The sequence below is a fragment of the Misgurnus anguillicaudatus genome, chromosome 20 (genome assembly GCF_027580225.2).
Source record: "Misgurnus anguillicaudatus chromosome 20, ASM2758022v2, whole genome shotgun sequence".
NCBI lineage: Eukaryota > Metazoa > Chordata > Actinopteri > Cypriniformes > Cobitidae > Misgurnus > Misgurnus anguillicaudatus.
The window spans coordinates 22,138,535-22,154,235 of NC_073356.2; the positions used below are offsets into that span (position 1 = coordinate 22,138,535).

A 15,701-nucleotide genomic window follows, 5' to 3' on the forward strand; every position below is an offset into this window, starting at 1 on the left:
ACTAATATTGTGTAGATCTATAAACAGCTGTTTACGTTTCTTTAAAGGGACACTCCACTTTTTTTAAAAATATGCTAATTTTCCAGCTGCCCAAAAGTTTAACATTTGATTTTTACCGTTTTGGAATCCATTCAGCTGATCTCCGTGTCTGGTGATACCACTTTCAGCAAAGCTTAGCATAATCCATTGAATCTGATTAGACCATTAGCATCGTGCTTAAAAATAATCAAAGAGTTTTGATATTTTTCCTATTTAAAACTTGACCCTTCTGTGGTTACATTGTGTACTAAGGCCGACAGAAAATTAAAAGCTGCGATTTTCTAGGCAGACATGGCTATGGACTATACTCTCATTCTGGCGTAATAATCAAGGACTTTGCTGCTGTAACATGGCTGCAGCACAGTGTTGCCAGATCTCGCGAGACAAATAAGCAACCAGGCCTGTGAAAACAAGCCCAAAACAAGCGACTTTTTGAGTCGTCCCACACGACAGGTTAAATCCATTCTTTTACTCCTTTCTCTTTCTCCTTTCTCCAAGTCTTTTCCCACTTTGTCCCAGGCATTTGTTCCTCCAAAAAACTCTCCTACAGTCCAGTCAGTCAACATCAGCCGCAACTCGTGCATTAATTTAAAGTTTACATCACTCACTGACTCTGATTGGCTAGTACTCGTTGCCATCTGGGTCAAAGCCAATTAGAAACAGGTGTGGGTGGGAAAAACTGGTGTCTCCTGTTTGTATGGGAAAAGGGGAGCGATGGAGAGAACAGGCTAGACAAACTCCTACGTTTAAATAACATATAGAAAATATCTGATTGACAACTTATTATGGAGCTGGGATCAAGCCCAAATAAGCAACTATACTTTAGAAACAAGCCCAAAATAACGCGACCCACGACTACCAATATTTGTAAGCGACTTTACAGAAAAGCAAGCCAAAAGTCGCTTATAATAAGCGGAATTAGCAACACTGCTGCAGCAGCTGCAATGATATTACGCACTGCCCGAAAATAGTCCCCTTGGTTACTTTCAATAGCAGGGGACTATTTTTCAAGCGCTGTGTAATATCATTGCTCCTTCTGAAGCCATGTTACAGCAGCAAAGTTCTTTATTATTACGCCAGAATGAGAGTATAGTTCCTAGCCATATCTGCCTAGAAAATCAAAACTTTTAATTTTCCGTCAGTCTTAGTACACGATGTAACTACAGAAGAGTCAAGTTTTAAACAGGAAAAAATATGGAAACTCTTTGGCTATTTCTTTGTGCGATGCTAATGGTCTAATCAGATTCAATGGATTATGCTAAGCTTTGCTAAGATTGGTACCGCCAGAACCGGAGATCAGCTGAATGGATTCCAAAACGGTAAAAATCAAATGTTTAACTCTAGGGGAGCTGAAAATGAGCATATTTAAAAAAAAAGAGGAGTGTCCCTTTAAAGGCGGGGTGCATGATCTCTGAAAGCCAATGTTGATATTTGAAATCACCTAAACACACCCCTACCCCAAAAGAATCTGGACCTTCTTTTGGTCGACCCGCCCCACATATACGCAACCCAGGCAATGATGTTGGTTAGCAGACATGCCCGTTACTGCTGATTGGCTACTACAAGTGTGTTTTGGTCCTCAGCCCGACTCCCAAAGTATTTTTTTTTAATCATGCGCCCCCACCTTTAGGTAAATTCAGCTGAAAAGCTATTGGATTAAACTGTTGGACTCTGTACTGGAATTTCAATAGCCCTGAATTATAAGGATTAGCCTGTGTTTTCACTGTTCTTCATTTTTTAAATCAGTAAATCAGTGAATGACTGACCCATTCGTTCTGAAAAAAGCATTATGAATCGTTCTGGTCAGAGAGTATAAACAGCACCCGTCAGCTCTAGTAGACGTACCTCAGTGCTGTTCAGGTGGAGCCGCAGTATTGAACTTTCATACTCGTGCTTTTAAAAGCTATAGCGTCTGGGGGATTGAAGCCGGGTCAGACTGCCACAAAGTGACACGTGAGGGCAGGAACTAGAGAACGGTTCTATCGGACATCAAATGCACCCAGTACCAAATTGCAATGCTCCATTGCTGTGTGAGCAATAGTTTAGACATAAGGTGGATAAGGATGTGCTCTTTGGTAAGTTACTTACAAAAGACCTTTTCTCTAGGTGGGAAAACGGTGTATGTTGAACTTGTTCAACCCTCACAGGTCTTTCAAAAGGTTTCTTTCATTCCAAGTTTTGGAAACACACCAGCCCCTCTTGCTTAGCAGAAGATACAACTGTGCCACTGTTCCAGCCTCTGCTCTGCAGTACATTAATGACATCATTTTGGAGAAGGAAGTAATGGATTTGCAATGAGTTGTTTGTAATTTTTGATTGTTAGTTTAGGGGAGGCACATACGATTTTTTAAGACATCTGCACCGTCTCAGTGTTTGGTTTTGAGTATGACATGGTTTTGAGTGAACATTTCACTTTTTTTGAAAATATGCTCATTTTCCAGCTCCCCTAGAGTTAAACATTTGATTTTTACCGTTTTGGAATCCATTCAGCTGATCTCCGGGTCTTGTGCTAGCACTTTTAGCATAGCTTAGCACACTCCATTGAATCGGATTAGACCATTAGCATCGCGCTAAAAAATAACTAAAAAGTTTTAATATTTTTTATATTTAAAACTTGACTCTTCTGTTGTTACATCGTGCACTAAGACCGACGGAAAATTAAAATTTGTGATTTTCTAGGCAGATATGTCTAGGAACTATACTCTCATTCTGATGTAATAATCAAGGACTTTGCTGCCGTAACATGGCTGCAGGAGGCGTAGTGATATTACGCAGTGCCCGAAAATAGTCCCCTGCTATTGAAAGTTACCAAGGGGACAGTTTCAGGCAGTGCGTAATATCACTACGCCCTGTGGTATAAATAGTTATAAACATATACATTGGCAAGGCAAAATTTTCTTTTTGTTATTTCTTTTAAAAAAAATGTATATAAAACTATTTTCTTTTAACTGATAACCAAAGTAAAATCTTGTACATGTTAATAAAAAAGTTTTCAAAATGAAAGATCTATAAAGCTGTAAGTATTTTTTGGTGTGGGAAACACATTGCTCACAACTTGTGGTTTCAACTGATCAAAGCGGAAATGAGGACCTGAGGTCTAAGCAGTGTTTGCTGATGCGTGTGTATTTTTACATTCGTCTAACGTCCCTCTGCTGCTCTACAGTCATGTTTTTTTTTTGAGACGTGAGTGAATGTGTCATGTGTGCATATTTATATGTAAAGAGCTCAGTGTTTTCTCATATTGCTTCACCACATTTGTTGTCTGTTTGCACCCCATGCGCCAAAGGAAAACGAGAAGTTGTTTATGTGTTTCAATAGATTTGTCTCAGCAGTGACATTTGGCACTTCAGAGAAATGTGTGCACTTCTCTGAGTCCAGCTGCTGCATGTCATCAAGATTCTGCTGGGCTGGAGGTTTGGGACTGTTATGTTTTACTTTGTCTGTGTGTTAATTGCTGGAGTTAGGGCTCTGTTTTGTTTGTGAGCGTGCAGGCCAGGAATGATTGATTTTCTTCTGTTAAACTTTAAAAATAAATCCAATGAGGCTGCCTGCAGTTGTAGCCTTACAGCTTATAAAATGTTGAAATGTGTAAAGCTGATAACTTGATGTTGTCATGTCTTTACATATAAATACTTACACAAGATGTGTGTACTACTCACATCCCGGAAAGCTCAGTGTTATCAAAAAGTGCACATAGATCGGAAGATTTTAGAAAAATTTTATATTCCTAAATTTTTTTAAGGACAAGTTCGGTACTTCACACCCAAAGCCCTGTTTTCAGGTTGTTTATGATGAAATAGAACGGTTTTGACTGAAATTTGGACATATGATGCTGGCCCAAGAATTTTCGGGTGTTTGTTGTATGACCCCCCCACCTCCACAATGGGTCCACAGGTGCACTGGAACAATCCTTCCTAAAATGCATTAAACTTTCGTTTACAAAGACGTGAAACTCACCGAGTGGTCAGGGGTGTTCACTGATATGCTCACACAAAAATCCCTGCAAAAGATGCTTTTCAACAGGTTTTATCGTAGTTTTTGTCCAACTCCATTGACTTGTATTAGATGTGCTGTGAGGTACAGTATTACTCCGCGCCGGGAACTTTGTTTGTATTCTTGCAATTGGCAAAGGTGGATTATCGCCACCAACTGGGCTGGATCTTTTGCAGCAATTTTTGTGTGAGCATATCAGAGTTTCACGTCTTTGTAAGCGAAAGTTTAATGCATTTTAGGAAGGATTGTTCCAGTGCACCTATATGTCCAAATTTCAGTCAAAACCGTTCTATTTCATCATAAACAATCTGAAAACAGGGCTTTAAGTGTAAAATACCGAACTTGTCCTTTAGGAGAGCTAAGATGCAAAAGCTGCTAAATGCCACCTTCATCAAAAATGAGATAATGATATTGACCGAATGCTTTCAGCATGTACTGTATTATACATTCATCAAATACCAGTGGCGGCCAGTGACTTCTCTTCCGAGGGGCGCAAATTTAAAATATGTATTCGAAATACGCGTCAAAAGGGTTTATGATTAAAGAAACACTCGCATTCTCAAAATACGAAAAAAACACTCACTTAAAACTAAACTTTAATTACACATGAGATTAAGTGAGTATCTGGCAAATGCGAGCATCAGTTTTATCATAAACCCTTTAGACGCATGTGCAGCAGGCACTTATTTTGACAAAATGCATGATGCACATGGTTCACATGACGCAAAAAACACATATTTTGAAATGACGAGCAACACACATGATGGGCTACATATATGTCGAAACAAGCTTTGCATTGTGCACCCTCGAAAAAGAAGTCACTGGCTACCACTGATCCCCACCTTAGGCCATTCAGAAATACCAGTTTGTTTGCATAATTTGATTTTTCAGCAAAGTACTCTTAAGTGCAAGGAAGATGAATTGGATGACCTATGGATCGCAAAACAACTGTATTTCACATTCAAATTTGAAAGTACTTGTGAGGACATGAATGCAACCTGAACATGGCAGTGGCATCGTTTAAATGCCACGGCCTACCTGAGCATTGTTTCTGACCATGTCCATCCCTTATGACCACCATGTACCCATCCTCTGATGACTACTTCCAGCAGGATAATGCACCATGTCACAAAGCCCGAATCATTTCAAATTAGTTTCTTGAACATGACAATGAGTTCACTGTATACTAAAATGGCCCCCACAGTCACCAGATCTCAACCCAATAGAGCATCTTTGGGATGTGGTGGAACGGGAGCTTCGTGCACTGGATGTGCATCCCACAAATCTCCATCAACTGCAAGATGCTATCCTATCAATATGGGCCAGCATTTCTAAACAAAGCTTGTTGAATAAATGCCACGTAAAATTAAGGCAGTTCTGAAGGCGAAAGGGGGTCAAACACAGTATTAGTATGGTGTTCCTAATAATCCTTTAGGTGCGTGTAGATCACAGTGACCCTGTGTGGTTCAGTTTCTTTATTTTTACATTCTGGCTTTTATTATTTGCAGTGTTTCAAGCTGCATCTTTATTAATTTTGCAACTCTTTACTTTGTCTTATCCAAAATAATAGATTTTTTTAATTTTTTGAACTGGGGTTAGTGTCAGCATTATTTAGAATGTGGCATCGCTGTAAAGATCCTTTGAAGCACCAAGCACACTATAGTATTAAAAAAATACTATGACAAAGTCACTTGAATATTGGTAATTCTTTGCTTTTGTAATATCTCCGGAGTAATGAATGGATAAGTAAACCAAATGTTAATGAATTAATTAAGTAAATAATTTGTTTACCATCATGTTTCCTTAGGGTATTATTAGCAGTGTTATGTATAAAATGTTCTCTAGTGTTCATGTAATCATGGGGTTCACCACCAAAGAGTGATGCAGGAGTTGCACCAGAGTGCCCAGGGAATAAAGCACATGGCTTAAGAGGCAGAAGACTAATGCATTTCATAGTTGCTCTAAAGCATTGCATATAACGGCAGCAGAAGCCATTAGGACGGCTTGCATAAAATCACATAATCTAAATGCAAGATATTGATTGTTGTCGTCCCTCATCTCCCATCCAAAGCTGCCACAATCCACTCCATCAACACCACATAACTTACACATTAATTCTCAAACTTATTTTACCATAGTTTAGCACAATAGACTTATTATTGCTTTTATAGTGAGGTGACGCATGCAAATAATGTTGACATTTACTGATGCACATGCTCAGTTTGGTCCAGAGCTTAAAACATTGTTCAGCACATCCCCAGCACCTGTTCTAGAGAGAGTTAATCTTGGCCTTGACATCAACAAGATGGCCCTTTCATTATTTCTCTGAATATAACTGAGTGCATGAAGTGCACATCAGCCATATAGTTGGGTAAATGTTTTTAATGTGTACACGCAGATACGGATGCTAAAAACAAATACCCCTAAACTAAACCAAACACCAATGCCCATCTTATATTCACCACTTGTGCTGTAAATCTCAATAGAAAAAGCTCAGAAACGATGTGACCCTGAGGGAAAACACAAAACATAATCCTTACAGCTAAATTTGGTGGCGGTGCCAGCCATCCCTCCCTCTATCCCGTGCGTCTCGCGCTCACTTTGATCAACGTAGGGCTCCGCGCAGTACGCGCTCGCTCCGTCGCGCACCTTTACCGGACTCCATAATCTGACACGGACTTCGGGGACAGTCTTAAAATGACCGAACCACAGACACGACTTTAGATTCATCTCTCACGGACGCGCTCTGCTCCTCCCCAAAGAACCGGAACCAGCTCTGCGCTCTGGAGGGGGCACGAGAGGAGAACCGAGGGGCACGCCGCTCACTTTTAAACGTTCGTATTGTGTCTCTGGACAGTTTTCATCAGGAAAACTTGAGTTATGGGACGTGTCGGGGTTGTTTATTACGCCGGGTGTGTTTCAAAACTTTTGAGTCATTTACATAATGCTTACTATAGTGGCTCACCATGAAGCGCGATTTAAGATGCCACAGAAAAAGCTTAAATGTTTTTATAAATGTTGTATAAAGGCTGTACTGGACTTTTAGCTGAGATTACATTAACAGTAATATGTTGACGCGCCTTTATTATTAACAAAAGTCCGAGTCTTTTCATGAATAACTGTTCGGCGCTTGTTCACGTGCACGATGTTAAAAGCTTGTTAACTTTTTGAATGATTTAAAAGAGACTCTTTTTATAGTATTTAATAATAACAATAATGATTTTATGATTTGTTCGGAAAAGTGCACGAGTTTAGTGTTAATGTTGCATCAGTTTAGCGCGCGTGAACGCAGTTATGTTAGGCAGTCCGTCTAATAACGGAGGCATTAGGATGCTCGTCCCCCCCGCCAACAATGACGACAGGCGGGTTGAGTTTGTGGCTCTCACGGCTGTTCATACAGAAAGAAGCGAGCCATCATCCCCAGAGCGGGCTCACCCATCTCATCGCACCGGTTTACTGGGCACACCGCTGCCTGTACCACCGGGACCCAGGGCGACCCCTTCTGCCTCTAGCAAAAGCTACAGAAAGTTACAAAACTGCCTGTACAACGTGCTGGAGAGACCCAGAGGATGGGCATTCATCTATCACGCCTTCATGTAAGTCACCCACACACAGACTTATGAAATGCATGTTGTTTGAGGTACACGAGCTTTTAGAAAGCAGGAACTATTAAGACATCGGAACATTAAGTGTCTACATGTAATTTGGTCACACTAATGGCTCGTGGTTGAATGGGGCACCTGCCGCGAGCTTACCTGCTGGAGTCAGTGACAGTCTGTAATTGTAAACGAGTCGAGATATTTGCTGACCCTACACAGTAAACATCATTTCAACATCAAGTATGATTATCATCTCTCACAATTGCATTAAAGTCCCATGTTGCCTTTCAACTAATCGAGTTTGTTTAAATATGATTTATGGGTTTAACTCTGTGTGTTAAACCCCACTAACAATCATAACATAAGTGGCGTATTTAAAACTAAAAACTTTTTTTAGGTTATTGAATTTTTTTATAGATAAAGCATCAACCAGATGTGCTGTTATTAATGATTAACTTACAGAATTATTCAGTAAAAAAATAGGACTGTATATATATATAAAACTGTACTCGACTTGTCAGACGTTACAGTTGACCTGACTGACCAGACACCCCTAAATTGTTACTGTGTACCTCAGGGGTCTCCAACCTTTTTATGAGTAAGGGCTACCACAATGTATAAAACAATCTGGAGGGCTACTTTTTGATATAGTCTACTTAAAACTTTTTTGTTTTACTTGTTATTTTATTTTATTTGACTTGTTTATATGTTTTAGTATTGTTTAAAATTGTAACATACGTAAACCAAGCCAAGCTAATATAAAAAAATATGTCATGAATAAATATTACAGTTGAGACTATTAATAGAATGTGCTTTGGCGGGCACCTCACAGACTCTGTGCGGGCTACCTGGTGCCCGCGGGCACCACGTTGGTGACCCCTGGTGTACCTTAAATACACTGTAAGTCACTTTGGATAGAAGCATCTGTCAAATGCATGTAGGTCCTTTAATAGACGTCTGAAATTGTAGTTATGGTGATCCACAGCTTTTTAAATCAGTTATGATTAACATATTTTCTTCGGTGGATTCATTATGGTTGGAGAGATAGGCATCTGTTCCATTCCCTTTTTTCAATTCTTTCCCCAAACAGAGAAGCTTATCTGCGTCTCTCATACCTCCACCATCACTCATCTCTTTCATTCAAAACCACAACACAGACCCAATCAGAACGACTCGTAATGAGAACATTTCGTTTTCACGCCCAATCTAACTGCAAGTTCCAAAACAATTTGTTATCGCACAACTTAAACAAACAAACAATCCTTAAAGGTTTTTAAATGGTAAAATACTTTTTGTTCAATCCCCACAACTTAACTACTTATTATACAACATCAGGGCTTCACTTGGGGCAGGGCTATCTGTTTGTCTTACCGATGGAAGATGGGATGAATGTTCAGGAAACCTGTTTTAAAAGGATCTTAGTTTTTGCAAGTTCATTTGCGACACTAGTGATGCTGAAATACCAAACTTCAACTTTAACACAAATGTGGGATTGAAAGTTGGATGCTCCCTAAAGTTCACTTACTAAGCGTAGGCCCAGCAACTTTTTTATGCTACATAGTAGGATATTTTAAAAGTTTTAAGTCTGATGGGAAGACCCCTGATCCTGGCGTGCTTCAGTGTAGTTTAAACAAGTGTAACGGTCTCTAAGCCACTGCCACTATTTGTTTACATCACATTTAATTCTCTCGCCTTCTCTCTCTCATCCACATACTAAGATCTATGTACACATCAAATAAATTTACAAAGACTTCAAACAGCATATCTGTCAGCTAGTTGGAATAATTTAACAAATTGCTAAAACATTTTTTTCAACTTAAATTTTCTCACTTTAAAGAATAAATGTAAGTTTAAATACCAATTAAAGTAATTTAAAAAGTTATATTAGAAAATTTAAGTAGTTTTAACAATCATACATTACAAAAAACAATCCTGGTGTGCATCGTGAGACAAAACTGGCACTGATATATGTTAAGATATGTCAGTGCCAGGTGTTTTCAAATTAAAGGGGCCATGGCACAAGACTTTTTTTAAGATGTCAAATAAATTTTTGGTGTCCCCAGAGCACATATGTGAAGTTTTAGCCACAAATACCCCACAGATAATTTATTATAACATGTTAAAGTTGACACTTTCTAGGCGTGTGCAAAAATGTGCCGTTTTGGGTGTGTCCTTTAAAATGCAAATGAGCGGTTTGTTACAATTGAAACTCAATTGTGCTGTGAATTATTTTCTCTCTCTCTCTCTCTCTCTCTCTTTCTCTGCACTAAATGGCAGTGCTGTGATTGGATAGTGCAGATTAAGGGCGGTATTAGTATAATAAGAGCTCCTTATGACATCATAAAGAGAGCCAAATTTCAACGACATATTTTCTCATGTGCTTGTAGAGAATGGTTTACCAAAACTAAGTTACTTGGTTGATCTTTTTCACATTTTCTAGGTTGATAGAAGCACTGGGGACCCAATCATAGCACTTAAACATGGAAAAAGTAAGATTTTCATGCCATGGCCCCTTTAAGGCAGTTCAAACATGTATTTTAGTCTGGGACTAGGATAAGCCCTGTACGGGAAAACACCCCAATATGTTAAGGATTTAGATTAAAAGCATCTCTAGTAATATTGGCTCTTTCCAGCACTTTAAAAACAATCAAGGATTTATTGAGAGTACCTGAAGGTTATGTCTCATTTCAAACTCTCAAGTTTCAGACACGGTGTCTAATTCTCTCTTTTGATTTTTATTAGAGCCTGGCCATGTGGTGTATGAATGATCTGTATTCTGTAAATGGCACTAATGTAAGGGATTTGCCTATATACTATGGCGCGGCTTCCCAGACAGAGTTTAGATTAATCCAGGACTAGGCCTTAGTTAGGCCATTTAAGTAGTTTTTACAAACAATACTTAAAAATAAACAATACAGGTGTGCATCTTGAAACAAAACAATGGCACATATATGTTTAGATGTTTTTAAAATAAGTCTGCTCAAAAACTTAGTCTGGGACTAGGATATATCGCCCCTATATATATATGTGAGTTTGGATGTCAGCCTAACTGGATAAAATGTTGCCAGACCAGATGTTTTGCATGTGATTATTTGTTCTCTATACATGATAATGAATCACTTTAGGTGTCTCTTAAACTCTTGAATTGGCTTTTGTATATTCCCTGCACTGATATGAAAAATCATCTGTGGATTAGATCCATACTGCATGCTCAGGGATATAAAGTATCACATTGATCATTAAATAGAGACTGCAATTAAACAAGGGTTTAATGTCTTGATCGCTTAATTAGCTCTGCCCGGCATGGCAGCTGGAGGCAATGTGTTTCTCTGAGGGTGCCGAAGTTTTGGCAGGGTTGTAGTGAAGTGTGCTGCGGTGCTGCTTTTCCACCAGCTTGACATAGAGGTGAATTTGCTGAACTGTTGCGCAGTTTTCGCCTGCTGTCTCTTATTCAGTAACCACCCACAGTTTTCCCGGCACTAAATGCATAGAAAAAAAGCATTATAACCGGGCATACGTCCAGATGCACAGGGCAGAGTATTGCATTTACGTCATTTTAAAGATCTGATTCTGGTGTTTGAATTACTGTGGAACATTCCTGTACTGTCCCACACTGTACAAAAAAGTAGCATGAAGTTAAAATAGGGTGGCCATTCGTGCCAGCTCCGCCGGACACGTCCCGAACATGCCCCCGGGCCCGCCCCCCGGAAGCCGCGCCGGTCGAACGCACACGTCATCAAGGTTTAATATTTCAGGTTTAATTTCAGAAAAGCAACCGTCACATTTCAAGGTAAGAATGAAACTACTATGATTGTATGTCTTAAAACAAATAAATCTTAATTTTCTAATGTATTTTAACTGAAATGTGAGAACCTCGATGACGTATGCGGTCGAGCAACGCGACTTCCGGAGAACGAACCCGAAAACATGTTTGGGATGTGTCCAGCGGAACTGGCACAAATGGCCACCCAAAGTTAAAACAACTTTTGCAAGTCAATTCCACTTAATATTCTAAAGTTTGATTTGTGATAAGTTGACATAACTTTTAAAAACAAGGTGAAATTATTTAACATAATTTGTTAAGTTAAAGTAACATAAAAATATATGTTGATTTGACATAATTTTTACCGTGCAGTAAAGTATGCCAAATTGCAGTAGTCTAAAGGACAGATGTTTGGGAAGGTTTGTGCCATTACATGACTTGAATGCGTCTTAAGTAAACAGGGCACTAAAACAACAAAGACCAGTGTGGGAAAATAATGCTAGATTTGTGAACACATGTTGTCTTTTATTAAAATAGCACTTCAGATGGTATAAGCACATCCTCTATAAACGCCAGGGCGTGACCTCAGATTGTTGATGTTTTGAATAAAGCTTCAGCACTGGAAAAGTCATTAAGAGAGGGACAAAAGGAACACCTGCTGCTCTTCCCGGAAACGTGCCACTGACAAATTCCTATGTTGTGAAATGGAGCCGTTGCATAGCACACTAAAAGCACCTTTGACCTTGTAGGAAGTTCTTCGCAAGTGGCCGGCAGCCTGTAAAAGATTGCCATTTACACATTTATTGCATTTAGACCCATACAGTCTTTTGCCCGGATTAAGATGTCTTGACAAAGAGTTAGGGCATGGCGATATGTGCAGACTGTTGGCTTGACATTTGTGATAGATGGGGTCAGATGTGCGTGTATATAATTTACATGCCAGGGATGCAACTGAAAGTTTAGAAGGCCAGAGATGACCTTTGGCACAACAGGCCTGAACACAAGACTTTTTACAAGGAGGTTCTTAAAGGTTAAGATGGTTGTTAAACAGTACTGTACCCTTCAGAGGGGACCATCAGAGAAAGTGAGAAACATTTTAACTCCCATACAGCCACCAAACCACGCTTCCAACTATACATTACTTTGGACAGTAATGCGGTTTGGTAATAAGTCTAAATCAAATATTCGCAATGATTATGAACATCAAGATGATTTAAACGTCACGATTTTCTGATCGCATTTTTTAAACCCTAGTTAGTGTGTTATGTTGCAATAATAGCATAAATAATACATGTAAAATGATAAAGCTCAAAGTTCACTGCCATGCGATATATTTTCTTTAACATAACTCCCCTTTCAAAGCCTACAGCGAATGGGCGGTTTGGACTACAGCTCTCTACTTCCTGCTTTAATGATGTCAGTAGAACCATAGATATGTATAATAAAGGCTAGATGTGTTACAGCAGAGTCTCTAACGTCATCACCTGGCGGCCATCTTACCACAGGCAGCTCGCTCATAGTATAAGTATGCAGTGTCATAGGTACATCTTGGACGTTTGAAAATTGGGCAAGTTATGGTCATTTGAAAGTACCTGCACCATTAAAACTCAATGCTACGAGTGAGCGAGCTGCCTGTGGTAAGATGGCCGCCAAATGCGGACGTTCCAGTCAATTGGCCAGCAGCGCGGGCGAAACATCTATCCCTTATTATACATATCTATGAATAGAACAGTTTTTTGACTAAACTCCGCCCACGGGAATACATCAGTCACCAGCTAAGCTAACGGCAAGCTAAGCTGCTATCGAATCACAACACAATAAACAAACTAGACAATCAGAACTCGATACGTATTTCTGAAGGAGGGACTTCATAGATCAAGGAAGACATCAGCACGTTTTGAGTACAGTGAAAACAGCGCTATACAGATAAGGAAATTGTGTGAAAAATACAGCGTTTTTTTACACGTGAAATATGAACATGTTATACTGCGCACTGTAAACACAATCAAAGCTTCAAAAACACAGAAAGAATTTTTTTGCTGTTAATTTTTTTAAAGGCTGTCTGATTCGATAAGGGTGTTGAGACAGAGAGGTTTTCATAGTGTTTTTGATAAAAAAAAAATTAGCAGGAAAATTGGCATTAGGACTATAATATGTATTTAATTGCAGTGGAGCGGTACAAAACTCAAATTCAATATAAAAAACATTGGAAATTTGTGTTTATTTAGCGAAATTTGGAGAGAAAAAATGCTTACTTATGACACGCCATGTATTGGCTGTATAAGCACCACTGACTGTAATGCAAAATTGAAATCAAGCAGACTTAAGAGAGAAATAGATGCAATGAGGGTGAAATAAGTGAACAAAACTGCATTTTCATTTCCTTTAGGATTCAATATGTTTTGCAGTATTACCAATTCTTTGACTTGAAGTAGTCAGCCAGAAATAACAGCTTGTCCAGTCGCTCAAAAGACTGCGCACATCACTTCAGGTTCAATAAATAAATATATAATAAAAATGCACGCTCTCTCTCTGCACAAACACAGTCTCGTGCAGTGGAATCGTGTGCATGAGAAATGCTTAGTGATGTTCTTCTGTTCAATAATGCATTTTTTGCTTTTAAAGAAACTATACATCGATCGTAAATCCAATAGGGAAAGGACCCTCCTCTGTGGGAAGATCATTGGTTACCAGTGCTACCAAAAGTTGCACAGGTTGTTTGTGATCTAAAGGATTTCGTATTGGTGCAAGAGTTTCGTACCATTAAGGCCACAGCCAAACCACAAACAGTCCATTCCATCCACCTCTGGACGAGGCTGTGATTTAATACACATGCTTTAGCAGGCTTTTAAACATAATGATGGCATACACTTTTCCAGTAAGCAAGACAGTGAAGATACAGTGTGCTGAGTGATACATTGAATCATAATTCCAGTTTTCTGTAGCTATTAGTTCTTTTTAGTGCAGAGTAGGGAAATTTCATGTTTTTTAGGTTTTAGCCGCCGACTCTTTCTATGTTTACAGTACTGTACCAAGTCTTGTATTTTCCATCTTTAGATTTCTATGTATAGTTTTTCCTCATTGACCTCACCATACCATTTTTACCCATTGTACTTGGGACATACCTATGTCCTGATTCGGCTAAATAAATATCTCGTCGTCTTTCAAACTTTTACAACATGTGCTTATGACAGCATACATAAAGTCCTCATTATTTATAGATGGAGGGTTTAAACGGATGGCAGCTTTCACACTAAAGCCCTTTACACAAATCCGGCAATGAAAGACAAACTGCCTAAGATGGATGATGTCCAGTTACTACAGTAAATGGTGTTCACAGCAGTAGCTGTCTATTGCTTCAGGATCCAGGTCATTAGGTGCAGACACAACACAATACCAAAACAGATTTATTATTCTTTGCCCAACACTGAAATATATTAAAGAGCACCTATGGCCCGATTCACGTTTTAACATTTCCTTTGGTGTGTAAGTGTGTATTGGTACATGTTAACGATATGCAAATGGTACGAAACCACAAAGTAAACGATGACGCGAGTTATCGTTTCCAACGTAAATCTCTTTTCTTGGACTATAACAAACACACGGATTGTAGGCAACAGTTTACTTCCTGGAATTGGTGATGTAGACAAGATCGACATTATCATAATTCCTCCTGCTTTGACTTATAGCCTGTAAGTTATCTCCTGCAACCTAATCTTTCAAACATGGTAAGGAGTGTCACATTTCCGGCTGACGTCAGAGGTATTCAGGCCAATCACAATGTACAGATTAGCTGACCAATCAGGGAGACAGAGCTTTGCAAATGGATGAGTTTTGTAAAAAATCTGTGCGTTTCAGGAAGATGATTGAAATCTACAAAAATGTGGAAAATAATGTGTTTTTTAAACCATAAACCACGCGAACACATTGTATTATACCAAATACACAAAATAACGTTCTTAGCAATAGGTGCACTTTAAAATTATGTTTATTCTGCATAAGGGCATATGTCATCAGGGTTCCCACGGGTCCTTAAAAAAGCTTGAAAGTTTGTGAATCTGGGGGAAATATTTCAAGGCCCTGGGAAGTTTTTGAAAATATACATGCATAGATACAGGTCATTGAAAATGCTTGAATCTATTTTATGCAAGAGGTTTCTGGAAAATAATCCATATTATTCCCTGTGTAGTGTAGGAAAATATCATTAAAATTCTCGACTTTTTAAGCACACGTGCTAAACTGTATGCGAATCTTTGGTTTTGTGTGTAACTGTTGTTTCCTGAGTAGGGAACGAGACACTGCGTCTC

The 15,701-nt window shown here is 39.0% G+C and overlaps 1 protein-coding gene across 5 annotated transcripts in view; it reads left to right on the forward strand.

Annotated features, from left to right (window-relative positions):
* The first annotated feature begins 6,393 nt into the window (after positions 1-6,393).
* Positions 6,394-15,701, forward strand: part of LOC129455085 (potassium voltage-gated channel subfamily KQT member 4) — a 61,262-nt gene continuing 51,954 nt past the window's right edge. For 2 of the 5 annotated variants that reach the window (XM_055219745.2, XM_055219744.2), the window contains exon 1: positions 6,497-7,628. In XM_055219745.2, the coding sequence (XP_055075720.2) occupies positions 7,327-7,628 (302 nt within the window). In that variant the 5' untranslated portion in view covers positions 6,497-7,326. Of the gene's footprint in view, positions 7,629-15,701 lie in introns of all 5 variants that reach the window. The other 3 variants (XM_055219747.2, XM_055219741.2, XM_055219742.2) reach the window with 3 other exon arrangements.